This window comes from Trachurus trachurus, assembly GCF_905171665.1.
Source record: "Trachurus trachurus genome assembly, chromosome: 17".
Classification (NCBI taxonomy): domain Eukaryota; kingdom Metazoa; phylum Chordata; class Actinopteri; order Carangiformes; family Carangidae; genus Trachurus; species Trachurus trachurus.
The window spans coordinates 27,276,785-27,295,470 of NC_139900.1; the positions used below are offsets into that span (position 1 = coordinate 27,276,785).

General features: G+C 41.9%; 2 protein-coding genes across 2 annotated transcripts; both read right to left on the bottom strand.

Annotated features, from left to right (window-relative positions):
• Positions 1–2,209: 2,209 nt before the first annotated feature.
• On the bottom strand, positions 2,210–11,694 carry catip (ciliogenesis associated TTC17 interacting protein). Its single transcript, XM_083991251.1, has 9 exons — positions 11,359–11,694; positions 11,012–11,197; positions 10,860–10,915; positions 10,254–10,340; positions 5,110–5,277; positions 4,699–4,823; positions 2,787–2,863; positions 2,633–2,700; positions 2,210–2,506 (listed from the first exon to the last, which is right to left on the bottom strand). Exons 1-9 carry the CDS (start codon positions 11,462–11,464, stop codon positions 2,318–2,320), a joined length of 1,062 nt encoding a protein of 353 aa, XP_083847377.1. The 5' UTR covers positions 11,465–11,694; the 3' UTR covers positions 2,210–2,317.
• A 2,875-nt stretch (positions 11,695–14,569) lies between these two features.
• On the bottom strand, positions 14,570–17,033 carry LOC311000513 (caspase-8-like). The gene is made up of 6 exons (XM_083991248.1): positions 16,957–17,033; positions 16,095–16,438; positions 15,980–16,011; positions 15,597–15,702; positions 14,957–15,500; positions 14,570–14,816 (listed from the first exon to the last, which is right to left on the bottom strand). Exons 2-6 carry the CDS (start codon positions 16,429–16,431, stop codon positions 14,660–14,662), a joined length of 1,176 nt encoding a protein of 391 aa, XP_083847374.1. The 5' UTR covers positions 16,432–16,438; positions 16,957–17,033; the 3' UTR covers positions 14,570–14,659.
• Between the last annotated feature and the right edge of the window lie 1,653 nt (positions 17,034–18,686).

An 18,686-nucleotide genomic window follows, 5' to 3' on the forward strand; every position in this document is an offset into this window, starting at 1 on the left:
CAAACGTTCGTTACGCTGCAGATGCATTTTCAACAAAAACTTTTATGACATGAAACAAACTGATTAACCGTTCAATACCTTTTTCCGTGGTCTGCACGTCCATGTTCCGAGCAGGTAACATTAGCATAACACAAACCAGGGGGCACTGTAGAAGAAAACCAAGGGGTCTGAACCTGCGGGTCCAAACGTGCGGGTCTGAATCTGCGGTCTCCGGGTCTGCAGACACATGCTACTCGACCCGGTGACGCAGGTAGATTTAAAACACTTTATTTGTGCTGAGTCAGTCGTAGTTTCTCTTTCTTTCGTGAGAATAGTATCAACGAGTGTCGTGCAGCCGGTTTGAAGACGGTTCTCACGCATTTCCTTCTTGTAATAAAACATCTTATTTGACATTTTGTGCTTTTATTTTAAATACAAACCAGCTTCCTCTCTACGCCCAGTCTAATGGCGCATTTCCACTAGCACGGCACGGTTCGATACGGCTCGGTACGGCACGGCTCGGCTCGGTTTGGTTGTGTTTCCATTACAACTGAGTATCACTTAGTGTTGTGACGTTCACGAACGAACCGATTCTATTGAATGGCTCGTTAACATGAACGATGGGAACCGAGTCACAGCTGGGAACCGTTCTTTTTTTTTTTTTTAACATCTCTGTGTGTTCATAACAGTCAATTGAAGCTGCTCCATTGGCTACGTAAGTGGCGTGCAAACTCAGATATTAGTGGGATATCTAATTTTGTATTATTTTGTTCCAAATCCCACTCCATTATTTCCAAGATAAAATGAGTTACCACGAGGCTGGCTTCTTAAAACTTAATAAATATTTAAAAAAATCAGTCAAATGAGCCAGTTTTTTGAACGGCTCTTTGAAAGGAACGGCTCACCAAGATCCGGCTCCCCTCAAAGAGCCATAAATCCCATCTCTAGTATCACTAGTACCGCCGTGACGTCATTTACACGGCGCCGAGCAACGCTCTAAACTCTGTAAATATATAACTTTAGCAACATTTGAATCATTTTCAGGCGAGAAAGTAGTCGTTTAGATCCCCAACATGTTGAAAATCTGACAAAATACCAGCTGTTTACAATTTTGTTTCAACGAAGTCGGCGTTACTAAAGCTAGCCGTAGTGAGCAACGCACTTCCGGTTATTTTCACAAAATAAAATACCCGTTGCCTTTTATCATAAGGAAAGCCATTACGATAGAATTGGTGCTTTTACTTTGTAAACAGGAAGTGAACCTACCCTCGCTGTAGCTAGCTTTAAACCGCCGTTTTGACTGCTCTCTCGTCCCGTTAACGGCATTTAACCGTTCAATATGCCTTACCGGAGAGTCTAGCCAGCTCTGAGATCGACCTGGTTCATTGTAAAACATTTATTTATTGATGTAAATGTGGTGTTTTCTGTGCGTTCAGACCCCAAGGCAGTGCTGCTCTTCTTTCTAACCACAAACAAACTGCTGCTACAGCCACAATTGTTAGATTTCATCAATGAGACCAACATTTAAGAGTTTAACCAGCCGGTGGTAAACCTCTAAAAGCCATAGGGGAAGTTAATTAGCGGTCGTTTTCTCCTCGGGGTGACGGTGGTAGGCTGGCCGGCGGAGCACGTCAGGAGCCGGGCTGCTGCCTCTGTGATGTCGCGGTCGCTGCTCGGACCTGGAGCTTCACTTCTCCGAAAAACATCGGGGCAAACTTCTAAACAGCCGTCGTTTGGATAAACTAACCGCACATGGGGATCTAAACAGTTACTTTCTCGCATGAAAAAATATTAAAACTTAATAAAGTCACGTAATAACAGAGCCAGTCTCAATATTAGAAATTCTCTGGTAATAACAGGCTTCAGCAGGAACATTTCTGTTGTCGGTCGTCGCTTCCAGTGACGACACTCATCGGCCAATCAGTGGAAGGCAGTCGGCTGACGTCACGTTTTAGTAACGCTTCGGCTCGCTTGGAACCAGGGCTGAGGTGATACCAAAAATGTACCCGGTTGCAGGTACTGCGTGCTAGTGGAAACACGCAATAGCGCGCCGAGCCGTGCCGTACCGAGCCGAACCGTGCTAGTGGAAATGCGCCATAAGTGAGTTGCATCACATTAATGTTCTATGTTAAGGCGTGCTTTGCCCAGGCAAGTATCACAGGCATCACAGGGTATAAAACCATGAACCAAATAACACAAACTTCATTTAGGTCGCTACAGTTTGGCGAGATCAGACAGTTCACTAAGAATAAAAGATAAAGACAGACTCTAAACTTAAGTACAAATTTAACTGATGAATAAACTGCAGGTTATTAGACAGTTTTGACAGTTTTAATCTTCAGAGTGATGAGGCTTTCAGGTTTGATTCTGGAGGACAGCGGGAGGCAAATGGGAGGAAGTACTCTCTAGCAAACTGGAAGACATCATCTGGTTTCCTCAACAACAAGAACTGCAAGAAGTCAGATATGAGGGTACGGATCTCTGGATGCTGCCTCAGGTATGACGCATGATCTGCCTTCAACTCCTCCTGCCACAGGGAGACAAACACATATTTATAATATGTCTCATAGATTTCATAGTATGAGAGGAGACAAGATCACTCAAGTACAGTCAGTTTGAATAGAGCCAGTCTGAAGTATTAGACCATTCTCACCTTTCTGTCCAGGAAGTTGGAGTGCATCTGCATGTCCTCCTCCCAAACCAGGGAGATCTTCTCAAAACCTAACATGTATAAATATACACACACATACAACGTCACCTACTCTGTGTCATTAGAGCATCAGTTTTTATGTGTGGGAAAGGTTTACCCTTTTCTAGCTGTGATGGCAGCTGCAGAAGCCTCATGGTGACTGGTGATCCCACCTGCACTCTGCTGACCAAGTGCCTGATCAGAGAACATAATGGGTCATTGAGCATTTAATATGAACAGTTTTGTTTTTAGAGCAACGTTATTAAGTCATACACTGGCTGCAGGCTTGTTCACTGGTAGTCAAAGCCAGGCCCGTGCAGAGACCTTTGGAGGCGGAGGTGCTCAAAAAAAGAAAAAAAAAAATCTATATTATATATTTATATATTATATTTCAATTATTTCAATGATGTGGATTTTTACTGAATAATAAATGTGTATAATTTTTCTTGGCTATTTAGACCAAGTATTTTTTACTCAACTCAAACTTACTTTTGTATCATTAGTTTTTACCGCATATAGTTACAGTTATAAGGCAAATAAAATACTTTCTTATTTATTAATATCTTTAAAGGTATACCACATAGCACCACATTCAACAGGGATGTGCCTCTGACAATCTGTCAGATTGTTCTTTGTAGTTAATACTAAGAGGAACTATGCAAGTCTGGTCGCTTTTCCTCTGTTTTGATAACCCTCTTCTCGACCATGTGCATTTGCTTTTAATGAAGCCGGCGAAAAATCAATCAGTGGAGCGGTAACGTTATATAACATATACGACGTTAGGACGTGCATATGTGTGTAGTCTTAACTGTAGTCTAAACAAAAGATTGCCGGTTACGGAGCGCGTTTGTGTCGCTGTGCGCAGAGACGAGAGCTGGGACACCGGGGCGGTTGCCAGGTACTACACTGATGTGGCAAGTTTGGTTTTCAGCCATGAGACGCCAGGTGGAAGACAGAGAGCCTCTATTTTCACTCGTAATAAGTCTCAAGTCATGTACGTAGTTAAATATCAACATTGACCGATGGCTAAGCCACGCCCCCAAACGCGATGAGCCAATCACAGTGCGCATAGCTAGCCCATACACTCGGACATTCTCTGCTTCCACGTCCATTGAAATGCATTGCAGTTAGTCAGTTTTCATTCGATTTTATATGTTTTTTCTTGATATTTTAAGTTTAAAATGGTCAAACGGTGTGCATGGGGTACATGCAACTCTGACACTAGGTATCCCGAGAGGCTGGGCCACGGGGGGGATTTTTTTAACCTTTTCCCAAGCCACATCTCAACCAAGAGAAGTGTCTGCTCTGGATAAAGTTATGCTGTAGACCACAACAACACCAACTAAACGTGGATAAAATTAACAAGGATGTCTACATCTGTTCTAAGTTAAGTCAACAACGTATTTGAGGCAACATATTGTCAGAGATATTTAGATGTTAGCCAGTATCACAACTAAGCATAAAGTCCACTAGCTTAATGCTAACATATAATGTAAAACTCCATAGACAGGCTAACAGAAATTAGCCCGTCGCTATTGGCGTTTCGTGGTAACCGACAGCCATAGCAGTAAAGCTAAGTTAAGTTTTGGTGACTTCGAGATGATATTTAATCTTTCTGTCTCCAAAAATCATCAATTGCCTCCTGTGAAATGTCTCCTACTGTGACAGCTGCCATAGCGCCTGACACCAAATGTTGACTGTTTGTCCGAGTGAGTGGAGGGGGCTTAGCCATAGGTCAATTACTCTGGAGCTTTTTAATCAGGATAAACATGTAGCATAGCCACGGGAAGAATCCTGCTTAGTTCCTCTTTAATACACATCTTCACCTCTGCATGAACAGCTATGATGTTTTTTACTGTGTCATTGTGTTCTGTTTTGTGAGACATGTCTATGGTGAAACCAAAGAGGAATTAAGTTATAATAAAGTTTTTGTAATTGAAAAATTGAAATTGAAATGATAAACCTATCACTCTTTAACTCCTCCTAAACAAAAGCACATTCAAAACCAAAGCAATAGTCATGGAACTCACCCATCATCCAGGAAGTAGCACTGCCAGGTGGTGGCGCCGTCCTCCACAGAGTGAGCAACCCTCTCCAGCCCAAATACCTCCACAGTCTCTCCTCCAACCTCCAGCTGCTTTGGACCCACCTCAGTCTGAATATACACACACAGACAGATAATCAGTGTCCTCTCTTCAAGTCAAGTCAAGTCAGCATTTATTTGTATAGCACATTTAAAACGACAGCAGTCGACCAAAGTGCTGCACATAGGGTAAACAGTTAAATAAAACAATGGTAATAAGAATAAATTAGCGCAGCAGCAGCAATAATAGGTTAATAAAACATCAATAGCAAGTAATAAAATAGATGTAAAAACAAAAATGAAAGTCAAGTCAAATCACTGACGGACCAAGAAGGCTCACAATGATGTGAACACTCACAAAGGTGGTGCGGGTGATGTGTAATCCCTGGTCGAATGAGATGAAGGTCATGTGCTCTGGCATCTTCTTCCTCAGAGCGATCAGGCGCATCAGCAGCAGGACTGAACCCTCTGTTACCAGCCCTCTTAGCACAGACACGGGATAAGAAACAGTCTCCTTCGTCACCTCCTGTACGCACATACACACACACATATTCACATACAAAACTGATTAAACCCTCCCATTTGTTTGTTGACTTCATTAAACAAGAATGTTTCTTAACTTCAAGCAAGTTGGGAGTCAAATTGAAATATAAAATAATGTAATATTAAACATGTAAGTTTTATTTTACTATGAGAAAATAACATATTAGCATTTATTTCACAGAGAACAGTGTGATGTATGTGCATGTATGACTCCTACCACTAGGTGGAGTATGTTACCAGAGTTGTGGTTAACCTGCTAGCAGGGTCATAAAGAACAATCAGGAAGTAAACAGAGTTATCGCAACCAAGTCGGTCTCCGTGTGCTTACATACATAAATAAGATACACATTATTACATGGTGTCAGAAGATACAAAATGGAACAATTAAAGCCTCCGAACAGTCTGTGCTTCGAGGGAAATCTGGCAGAAAACTGGCGAACGTGGATTCAAAAGTTTGAACTCTATCTCATCGCAACGGGCATCGCAGAGAAGAGTGAGAAGGTGAAATGTGCGACATTCCTTCATGTTGCTGGAGATGAAGCTATAAAGGTATTTAATACCATGGACTTTGATGAAGATGTGGATGGTTTTGACGGACTTAAGGAAATGTTTAGAGACTACTGTGAGCCACGGAAGAACATCACTTACCTGAGACACGTGTTCTTTACCCGAGTCCAAGGGCCGAATGAGACTATTGATGCCTACGTGACGGACCTAAAGAACAAGGCAAAGGATTGTGAATTTGCGCAGCTGACAGATGAACTGATAAAAGACCGCGTAGTCTGTGGCATAAATAATGACGCTGTGAGAGCTAGGCTGCTCAGAGAGACGGATTTAAACCTGACAAAGGCTGTGGATATCTGTCGAGCAAGTGAGGTAACGCAAAGTCACATGAAAGCACTACACGAGGAAGCAGATGTAGCTGTGAATAAAATAAAAGTTACCAAAATGAAGAAAGCTAGCAAGCAGTATGAGACTGATAAAGAAAAGGGAGAATGCAAGAGATGTGGCTACTTCCATGAGCCAAAGAAATGTCCAGCATATGGGAAAATATGCAACCAGTGTAAATTAAAGAACCACTTCAGTCGCATGTGCAGGTCACAAAAACAACAGTTTAAACCAAGGAAAACTGAGAAAAAAGTACATGAGATAGAACAAGAAGAAGATGATGTCATGTTTATGGGATGTATAGAGATCAGAGCAAGTGAGCAAACAGATTCAGAGTTTCAGCTGGATACAGTTTTGACAGTGAACAACAACAGTAAGAAATGGACTCAAAAGCTCAAATTAAACAACAGTGTGCTAACTGTAAAGCTTGATACAGGAGCAGAGTGCAACGTGCTGTCAGTGAGAGACTTTGAGAGAATCACAAACAAGGATGCTGTACTACAGAAGTCAGGATGTAAGCTAGTCACGTACTCTGGCCACATGATAGCAACAAAGGGCAAGGCAAAGCTCAAGTGTGATTTCAAAGACAAGGAATATGAACTGGAATTTCAGATCATTGAGAGAGACTCACCTGCTATCCTTGGAAGAGAATCCTGCACAAAACTAGGACTAATCAGAAGAGTGTACAGTGTAGATAAGAAAGACAATACTGACATTCTGAGCGAATATGAAGATGTGTTCACTGGTCTAGGGTGTGTGCCAGGACTGCACCACATCCAACTCAATCCAGACGTCACTCCAGTCATTCACCCACCAAGAAAGGTGCCAATAGCACTGAAGGACAGAATAAAAGCGGAACTGGATAGGATCGAGGATCTTGGAGTTATTGTAAAGCAGACTGAGCCCACAGACTGGGTGAACAGCATGGTCACTGTGGTGAAGCCCAACAAACTGAGAATCTGCATTGATCCCCAAGATCTCAATAAGGCTATAAAAAGGGAACACTATCCACTACGCACAGTTGAAGAGATCGTCGCAGAGATGCCAAATGCAAAGGTTTTCTCTGTAGTGGACGCCAATCACGGTTTCTGGCAAGTACAGTTGGACGAGGAGAGTTCCAAGTTATGTACATTCAACACCCCGTATGGACGTTACCGCTTCCTACGACTTCCTTTTGGAGTGTCGTCAGCTCCAGAAGTGTTTCAGAAGTGCATTGCACAGAGACTGGAAGGCTTGGAAGGAGTTGTGAACATAGTGGATGATATCTTGGTGTGGGGAGAAAACGAGGAACAGCATGACAGGAGACTGAGAGCGCTGATGGACAGGATCAGGAGCATCAACTTGAAGTTAAACAAAGACAAATGTAAGATCAGAAGAACAGAGATCACATACGTTGGCCATGTTCTGTCTGCAGAGGGAGTGAAACCAGACCAAGAGAAGGTCAGAGCTTTACAGGACATGCCTGAACCAGAAGACAAGGCAGGTCTACTGAGGTTTTTAGGGATGCTTCAGTATCTGGCAAAGTTTGTCCCAAACCTCTCTGACGTGAGTGCGCCACTCCGGAAACTCCTGGAGAGTGACGTAGCTTGGCATTGGGAGGCCGAGCAGCAGAAAAGCTTTGAACAGCTGAAGATGCTTGTGAGCAAAGCCCCGGTGCTCAAGTATTTTGATGTGAAAAAGGATTTAACACTGTCTGTCGACGCGAGCTCTGAAGGTCTGGGAGCAGTGATAATCCAGGACGGACAGCCGGTGGCCTATGGCTCAAGAGCGCTGACTGACTGTCAGAAGAGATACGCACAAATCGAAAAAGAACTTTTAGCAATTGTGTATGGCTGTGAAAAGTTCAAACAATATGTGTATGGCAAGACAGTGCATGTTGAAACAGACCACAAACCTTTGGAGACTGTGTTTAAGAAATCACTCCAGAAGGCTCCACCGAGACTCCAGAGGATGCTGATGAGTCTCCAACCCTATGATTTGCGGGTCAGCTATAAGCCTGGAAAGGAGCTCTACATCGCAGACACACTGAGTCGAGCATATCTGAAAGAGAAACCGGAGCAACTCCTGGAGGATGAGCTACAGGTCCATCTACTAACAGCTCAGCTACCAATCACAGAAGAGAAACTAAACACATTCAGAACACAAACAGCTGCTGATGAGGAATTGCAAATGGTCATAGACATGGTCCAAGCAGGATGGCCAGCAGAAATACGACATGTACCAGCAGACATCAGAAAATATTGGACATTCAGAGAGGAACTTACCTGTTTTGATGGTCTCCTCTTCAAGAACAAGCGACTTGTCGTTCCAAGTAGCTTGAGAGCAGACATGCTTGCAAGAGTACATGAAGCTCATCTTGGAATTGTCAAATGTAAAGAAAGGGCGAGAGACGTCATGTTCTGGCCCAACATGGCTAAAGAGATTGAAAATGTTGTAATGAAGTGTGCTGTCTGTAACACTTTCAGGCGGAGCAACACTAAAGAGCCACTCATCTGCCATGACATTCCAGAGAGAGCCTGGGCAAAGGTTGGAGTGGATCTGTTCCATTATGAGCAAGGTGCTTATGTGCTGTGTGTGGACTACTATTCAAAGTATCCTGAAATTGCTAAACTCACTGGGACGACCAGCCGACATGTGGTGACAGCCCTCAAATCGATGTTTTCAAGACATGGCATTCCAGACGAGGTCATGTCAGACAATGGTCCACAATTCTCAAGTGCTGAGTTCAGGACATTCACAGAGAGCTGGGAGTTTGTACACACCACATCCAGCCCGGGATACCCCCAGTCGAATGGACAAAGTGAGCGAGCAATACAGACAGTAAAGAATTTACTGAAGAAAGCACAAGAGAGCCAGAGTGATCCTTATATTGCTCTGTTGGAATACAGGAACTCACCTTTGGATGGAGTAAAACTATCCCCTGCCCAACTGCTCATGGGTCGAAGACTAAAAACTAAACTGCCAACATCAGCACAGCTGCTGAAGCCACAGCTGTATGACAATGTTCACCACGGCATCAAGGAGAGGCAGCTGAAACAAAAGCAGTACTTTGACCGAGGAGCAAGACAGTTACCGCTTCTGATGGAAGGAGAGAAGGTGAGAGTAAGAGTCAAAGATAACTGGCAACCAGCAGTCGTCGTGAGAAGACATGACAACCCCAGGTCGGTGATAATCCAAACAGCAGATGGAAACACCTACAGGAGAAATCGGCGACACCTGCTGAAAACCAGAGAAATGACTTTTCCACAGTCACGCTCTGTAGATGTGGAGGACTTTTGTCCAGTCACCAGTACACTTACAGAGACTGATAGGCCCATATCATCACATGCACAGTCACCAGTGCAATCACCTGTGACATCATCACAGAAAGGGACTGTGACACCAACTGTGAACAGAGAAGATCCTGTTAAAAGGTCTAGGTGTGGCAGGCCAATTAGGCCTCCAAAACGTTATTCTTAGAGATTAGCAGCATTTAATTATGTTGTGAGAGTCATTTAATATAAAAGAAAATACTTTTGGTTAAGTTTGTTTGAAGTATTCATGAGTGAAGATTAAACACTTTGAATTAATTTAGTAATTACCTTTCAGAATTCAAGTTTAATATGATTTGCATATGAGTTGTAAAGTAACTTTTGGTTGAAATTAGAGGCTGCACAGTTTTGGAAATATATATAATTAGAAAGTGCACTCATAACAGTATTTCATGGTGTTTTCGTGTATGCAGGTGTTGACTTTATTAACCTGTGAAATGTTAAGTCAATCATTAGAAAATGATGAGTAAATTGGTTATAGAGAATAATCTAAAAGGGAAAGATGTGATGTATGTGCATGTATGACTCCTACCACTAGGTGGAGTATGTTACCAGAGTTGTGGTTAACCTGCTAGCAGGGTCATAAAGAACAATCAGGAAGTAAACAGAGTTATCGCAACCAAGTCGGTCTCCGTGTGCTTACATACATAAATAAGATACACATTATTACAAACAGTTTATGAGGCCTGGGCCTGATTTTAATGCTGTTTGGTCACTGGTCAGGATTTCAGGCAGCTGACTCTGTTGTTTCTCGACTCACCTCTCCTACAGTGGTAATTTTATCAATCACCATCTGCCCGTCACGCTGCACCATGTAACACCTCTTGTCCAGACTGTGGCCGTCAAGCTGGAGAAATAAAAACAAATATGTAGTATAGCAATCAAGGGCTGAAAAGTATGGAAGCCCATTTCCGCCACTTGATGAAAAAAAATTATGAGATACTATGTCATAATTATGAGATACTAACTCAAAATTATGAGATAGTAAGTCTAAATGATGATATACTATGTTATAATTATGAGATACTAAGTCATAAATATGAGATAGCTAAATCAAAATTATGAGATACTAAAATTATGATATGTCAAAACAAGGAGCACACAGAGGAGCTGTCCTCGGTAGCAGGATGGCTATTGAGTTTCAAATTCTGGTTCCCATATAATTTACTTTTTAAAACAGTGAGGACAGATACTGTACGCTTAGTATCTCATAATTTTGACTTAGCTATCTCATAATTATGACTTAGTATCTCATAATTTTGACTTAGTAGCTATCTCATCTTTTTTTTCATCAAGTGGCGGAAATGGCCTTCCATAGCAAAGAGCACAGAAGCTGACAATGTGTGAGGTGCTTGCAATCACCCACCTTGACATACTCATGATAATCCTCCTCCAGCACCTCCAGATCGGTAGTCAGGTATGCTTAAATTGTGAATGAGGACAAAGCAAAGAATATGAAGCCTCTGACACATCTGCAGAAGACCAAAACAGTACAAGCCTGGCCCTGGCTCCTGTCACCTGTCACAGTGGTCCCACAGGGAGAGCCGTCAATGGCCCCCTGGCTCTGGGCGTGCAGCAGCATACAGGGCTGCTGGACTCTGCGGGCAAACTCCACCGTCACACTGAACCTCCCCAGGTCTCTGCCGCCCTCGGACACGGTCGCCAGAGAGTCCGGAAACACACACTTCAGCAGCTCTGCAGGCTCTAGGAAAAGTGGAAGGATGAAAACAATAATAAAAAGAGATTCAGTGTGGCTGTTGCAATGTGTCAAAACCAGGTGGTCTTAATTCTCAGGGGGGGACACAAGTTCTGTCTCCGGTGATACCACAGACTGTCCTGGAAAGTCTACTGACAACTTAACTGACCGATGCTCGACATGAAAGCGATAGCTTCGTCCGAGGCTTTCAGCTCCTCTCCGGTCCCCGCCGCAGCACCGACAGGAGCCTCATCTTCCAGGTGCAGCTCTTCCATCGTCTGCGCGGTCTTTATCCAGGGCAGATACTTTAGGAGGTAAAACAAGTCTCCACCTCGTTGCAACAGCTTTACAAGTCCAACTTCTGCTACGACAGGCAGGTTGTGTTTCTCATTTTAATGCTACACTGTTTATTTTTGACGGTCTTCTCTGTGCAGCCTCTACAGATAGGGAAAAGACGAGTAAACCGGGTTGTCATGGAAACGACGCTACAGTACCGTAAAGACGACAGCATGCGCAACTGAATCCGGAAGCAAGGAAGTTGCCGGAGTATGAGGAAGTCAACTGTCATCAAAGTAGGTTTAAATAAAAATACAAGTATATATTTTTCTGGTATAAGTTTACAATAAGCTAGTACTGTGAGGTTAAAAAAAACTGAGTGTGATATGATTTTTAAAACGTTTTTAGTTAAAATGAGAAAGTGCCCTGTGGTAGGCTACTGTACAGAGCAAAGAAATGATAAAGAAAATTTCATTATCTACTCACCCTCATGTCGACTAAGGGCTGGGAGAAGTTGAGGAGTTATCCGTGGCTTCTCTGAGTGGGGTCTCTGCGTAGCAGTGTATAACGTTAACGGTTGCAAATGGATACCACTTTTCTTCGTAAAAGACACACCAAAAAACATCCAAATACCTCCATGCTGCTCGTATGTAATGTCCGTCTTGTATTGAAGCCCCGAAATGCGAAATTGTCCCGAAAAAAATTAAACAAGTCTATATTTCAAGCTTTTTTTTCTAGCGGAAGCTCCTCGAAGCTCCTCTTCCCGGTTCGTCAAATTTGGACGAACTGGGAAGAGGAGCTTCCGCTACAAACAAGCTTGAAATACAGACTTATTTAATTTTTTTTTGGACAATTTCGCATTTCGGGGCTTCAATACAAGACGGACATTACATACGAGCAGCATGGAGGTATTTGGATGTTTTTTGGTGTGTCTTTTTGTTACGAAGACAGTTGGTATCCATTTGCAACCGTTATAACCGAGACCCCCTGTAACTCAGAGAAGGCACGGAGGACTCTGAAACTTCTCCCAGCCCTTAGTCGACATGAGGGTGAGTAGATAATGAGTGAAATTTTAATTTTGGGTGAACTATCCCTTTAAGAAACTGTTTTTTTTTTTTTTTTTTTTTTTTTTAATGTGATAGGCCATGTATAGTTGTAGTTGCTGTATAGTTTTTCCTGAATAATATTACATGCATACATGGTGTTACAAGTCATGGTTGTTGTTCATTGTTAGGCTTAGGGTTTTTTTTCTGTGTAAATAAATATGCAAACGGAAAAGAATATAGCAATAACTTGTAAATGACACCAGCTTTTCATGTAAACTTTATTATCTGATGAAAGTAAAGATCATTAAAGGGATAGTTCACCCACTCGACTAAGGGCTGGGAGAAGTTTCAGTCCTCTGTCCTCTGTGCCTTCTCTGAGTTACAGCGGGGCTCCGTGCAGCACTGCATGTCCATAGACGGTTGCGAATGGAGCTCACTTTTCTTCGTCCAAAAAGACACACCAAAAACCATCCAAATACCTTTATCTTTGTAATGTCCCTCTTGTATTGAAGCCCAAACAAGCCCCACATATTATCTCACAAAGGACATAGAATCATAAAAACAAAGTTCCTGATTTATGAAACCTTCATGTCTACAAAAATAGCCCACTGAATTACAGTATTGCGGCCCAACATGTCTTTTTATTGGCTACATCATGGCAGAAGATTAGGCTAGATTTAACATTTAGATTTAGATTTAAATTTAACATTTAGGTGTAACATTCAATAGTGTGAATAACAGCCATTTTGCTATTAAGGCTGCCGTCCCAGCTGCCTCAGTTTCTGTAGGCTATTTTCTGTCTGTTGAGCCTCCTTTCGCTCAAGCCTGGTGAGTAAATGGCCTTGGACTGCCATCTACTGACCAGTCTTTGTTAGTGGGGTGAAGGTAGAAAAGGGAGGTGACTATTGAGCCATGTAATATCCACCTGTGCACATCTCCATCACCTTAAATCTCATTTATTGTCTCCTCTGGGTTGGCGCGGCGTCTGTGCTGCTGCGTTTCGTCTTTGTTGGAATTGTTTTATGGTTCACATTGAGTTGGTAAGTTTTCATTCTAGACAGGCTATCTTAATTATTCACGAGCCCCTTCATGTCGACTGGGTTGCTGCTGTTTGTTTTAAGTTTGTTATATTGCTGTCGGATTAGCCTATAGGAGGCAGATGGTTCCCTGGACGGCATAGCCTACTTCAACATTTTAATAATGAGCTCCATTGGTATGTGGACTTCAAGCTATTATTATTTTAATCATGGGAGAGGCCTATTCTGGATTTATTTTGTCTCTTGAGTGATGCGCGCGCTCTCACTGGTTTGACAATGAATGGACTAATTGAGTTTTAACATCGCTCGATAATTACAGTGTCCTAGGCTATTATTTATGTTTCTATACAATTGGATTAGGTGATTTCATTGACAGATTTTAGATTTTATTTGTGCACAGTAAACTTTAGGGGTTGTTTTATAGCCAGTAACCTATTAATCGGGAGATTGTCAATGAAATGTTTTGCTTGTGTGTATTTACTCTAATCACTTTTTTCCTCCTTTCTATTGTGGCATATCCTATTGCTGGTTTTCACGGTGCTAAGGCAGGAAATATATCATTTAAGCACCCGTAGCCTATGAATCTCTCTGCCTCATTTATTTAAACCAAGGGTCCGCTAGCTACATTTAGATAGGCTAACTATTCAGCTAATATAGCCTATTTCTAAATTGATAAATATTATTGTAAATGTACTAAAAAAAAGTGACTTTCAAAAATTCACACCACTTTTTTGTTTGAATGTTACTGTATGAGCCGCTTTATTTAACTCCACCGGCCTCCTGACTTGCAAATCACCCCAGGATTCAGTTACCCTATGGCTTCTGTTTGTCAAGTGTTCTTGTCAAGTGCTTGACAATAAGTCTATATCCCTAACTCATTAAAACATCAACCCACAAGTCATTTCATTTCATTTCATAACCTTTATTTAAACTCTGAGATATATTGAGGAGTAACCTCATTTACAATATAGCCGAGATTGTGATTTCCATGTAAACGTTATTCTCTGATTAAAGAATGTAATCTACAAAGATCATTAAAACAATAAAAGATTCAGCAATATTAAAACACATAAAGAGAAAACTTCCCCAGAGTCACCAAAGCTCAGGTGAGCTATTTAGTCACCAGAGCTGACCCTAACACAAGCCTCTTCCTGAGAGTAGACCTGATTTCAGGCATCTGCTTTACTTCACGATGTTCTCTGGTGATGCCCTCTTTCTGGCTGACATCATTGTTCACACGGTGGAGGATAGTGGTGATGTCTTCTTGGCTGAAACAATATAGAGGGCACAGAAACATTACAATCTACTAAGCGTATGCTGTACAGTATACGAAGGGTAAATATTATACCTTCACATTAACAAAATAATCTGAACAACAACTTTACTTTTTTAGTGTATAGCTACTCACCTGGGACAGCCCTTCTTAAGCTGCTGACACACAGACTGAATGAACCAGCTCCCTTCTGTTGGGTCCCTAACTGATATATAATCTTCAACAGTGGAAATAGCAACCAGAACATCAGCTGCCTCTGGGATGGATGATGGAGAATCATCTGCCTCCAGATCTTTACATAACACTCTTTGCTGTATCTCACTGCCCTGGCAGGCCTGGATGATGAACAGTTTAGGCTTCTTGGTGAGGGCCGACTGGTCAGTGGCTTTGAATGTTCTAGTTATCTGTTTAATGGGGAGGGATATCCGATCTGTCCCTAAGACTGCACCCAGTTTTCCATGGCTCAGAATACAGCAGACGAAGGCATCTCCATGTCTAGGCGCCTGCTGAAGATCAGTGAACCCACTGCCGAGCCACTCCTTCACACTGAACTCCTGTAGCTGAGAGGGGTCGCTCAGAGAAGCAAAGCACTTCAGTGTTCGATCCATCTGGTCCTGAGTTTGGTCTTTGCACATCAGCACTCTGAAGCCCAGCCAGCTGAACACCACAGCCAAACTTTCTGTAGGAAATGTACATTTAAAAAACTGTTACGCTTCAAATACAGACAAACAGGACAATGGTGTAAGACAGTGAAGCTGCCTTTTCTACAGCCTACCAGCATCTTTGTTGGTTCCATTCCTTGTTGAGCCATCCATAAAATTCTCGTTGTTGATGATCAAACACAGGCCGACAGGCTGGCTCTTCAACTGGTACTGCTCCTCCTCCTCCTCCTGCAAGCGTTAAATAATTACAATCAAATACACAGAGACTTTATTTGAAGAGGTTTTGTAAGTTATTCCTTATTACATCATTACAAAGCAAATATTCTGTATGTTAAACACTCTAATAAGCATGTGTGTGGAGTCTTTGAAACAAAACTATGTCCAGGGGAAAAGTACTACTTGAACCTTTCTAATGTCTGTCAAACCCTAATAAAACAATCTGACCTAAGAACAGTAACATGTAGCGTGTTTTTTGAATAATATATAGAGACGTCACCTGCTTTTGTCTCTTGCTCTCAGGAGGAACGTCTGAGGAAATCAGAGTGAAACTGAAAGTTAGGTTGAATGCTTGACCTATTCACCTCTGTAGGAGAATATGAATGTTACAGTACCATTGTTGTCAGATGAACATGCTTGGATGGGCTCCGGTAAAAGCTGGGTGTCGTTCAATATGTTCTTCAGCTCACGGTATGTTGTTTTGATGTCCTCGTCAGTTTGTAGGAGGTTCAGGAAATCCTTGCAGGACGTTTCTCCTTTATTCATGATCTTATCCACAAGCTCACGGACGTGCCCCTCTACGTCCTCCTTGTTGATGCTTCTAAGGTTGTTGTACTCCCGATGAGTTATCAGGTCTTTCTCCTGAACTTTGTCGAGGATAAGTTTGTGGTCTCCACACAAACATGCCAGAATATCGGTTTTCTTGCGCCTCAGTGTGTCCTTGGCTGACATGTTGAATCTGAAAGCACAGAAGAGGAAACAACACTAGTAGCCTAATCAATAGAAGAACTGGATTACAGTAACTTGTTTTAACCTGCTCAGATTGAGGCACATCTCATAGGCTACATTTTAGGATTATTTAGCACTTTAGGCTATATTCAGTTGCCAGAATGTCGGTTTTCTTGCGCCTCAGTATGTTCTTGGCTGAAATGTTGAATCTGAAAGCACAGCAGAGGAAACAACACGACTAGTAGTAACCAAGAAATAAACGTGAATAGCAAAGCACACTAGATAATCTAAGATTTTAATTGTGAAAACATGCTATATTCATACAGTTTGTGTGTGTATGTTAAGTGTTACCAGTTACTGGGAACTACAGTTCATTTGTGTTTGTGTTTTTGTCTACATAGCTAGATATCGTACAGACTGACGGCACAACTCAACTTAAACCAAGTCTAACGTTACGAACAAGCATTTTAAGTTAACTTCTGCTCCTCTTAAACAGGATAAAGCGTAAACACAGTGTTTATAACTTACAGTCAGGAAGTTGCCGCTTTCCCTCCAGAAACGAGCTCATCTGTGGACGGTAATGAATGGCAACTGCAGGGATGTAAATGAGTCTGAGAGGTGTGGCCACCACCTAGTGGAAGGGTTGCAAGTTAACAGCCTCGACTTGTTTTTCCACCATACCCGCCGGTGGTAGCAGCGAAGCCTCCAACACGACCATAGACTGTAGTGAAAGGTCACTCACAACCACCATGCTCACAACACAGTGGAAGAAGTCATTAGTAACCTGCTGAAACAGAGACATGAAGATGTACCGCAGATTTCTATATTGTTTTTGAGATATCAAAAGTTGATTCACATTTCTCATAGCTAGCACTCCCTGGTGGTCTAGTGGTTAGGATTCGGCGCTCTCACCGCCGCGGCCCGGGTTCGATTCCCGGTCAGGGAACTTCCTTTTGTGAAGAATCATGTAGCCAAAGATACTCTCGTCTTTGATGTAGGCAGCTTATCGTCATGGCAACTACTAGGCTAAACTGCTGTTGTTGATTTGTGCATGAAAAGTGCTCAGTTCTGATAACCCATAACCTGATAACCCAGTATTGTATTTGCCGCCGTGAGACAATGTCTTTGAAGAATCATGTGGGCTCTCAGTCATCCAGGTCGGTAGTGCTAAAGTTGAAGCGACTTCCTTTAACTTCTTGAGGATATATCTCATTAAAGGAATATAGCCGGAATGGAATACTATTCTACTAGGCCTACTCCTATATGTTTTAGTTGTTTTTTTCTGTTTTGATTAGCCTATAATAGCAAATTGCAGAGTGAGGATTTACTGTGAAAAATGTGTAGCCTACTTGGAGGAGTAGGCTACTTTGAGCTTACACAACATGAATTCATGCTATGCAGTGCTTGTGTTAGCCTACTCAGTTACTCGTTAAATGAGACACTTCTCTTATCCTACTTTGGTGAGGTCAAAAGTTACAGAGCAGTAGGCTAACCCCGAGCTAGCAGTGATCCAGAGTCCTGCACAAGGACATTAAGCAGCATTATCAAAGAATATTCTTCATTTAATTTTATATTTCCTAGGAACTGAGCCAGCCACCTCTTTCCATATTGACATGTCAAAGTAACACTTTACAAAATAAGGATGCAACCAACACAGAATTAAATTATCGTCAGTATGAAACAATAAATAGTTTAAAATTTAATTCAAAATTTAATTCAGCCCACTCAAGCAACTCATCCATCTACCGACCTGGGTTTAACACACAGCTGTTATGAATGGACATAGCTGGATCTTCAATATTAATCAAAATCTTATGTCTTCTCTAGCTGCGTGTGTTGTAACTGGTTCACTTTCCACATGCGCCTGGCTCATTATGATCTTGACTGTATGTCAAATGAGTGAGGAGTGAAATGAGAATCATCCAAACAGGTCAGCAGATGTAAAGACAGAGGTAGTAGCCAAGCACAAACATACCAGAACATGAATACTTCATAAAAAACAAACCAAAAAACCAAAGATATATATTTAGATTTCAGCATATTAAAAGGTAAATTCTGTTTACCGCAACAAGGTCAAGGGTCGGTTTTGGGTAGTAATACAAAACTGAAAGATGTATTGTTAGCATAAATGGGGTCAGACTTTAAAAAAACAACAAAAAAAAAACAACAATATATAAGTTTTATTTTTATTTTTGTCTTGCTCACACCACATGATCAGTAACTACTAAATGTTTATCTTATTCAGCTTTCTCAAAACT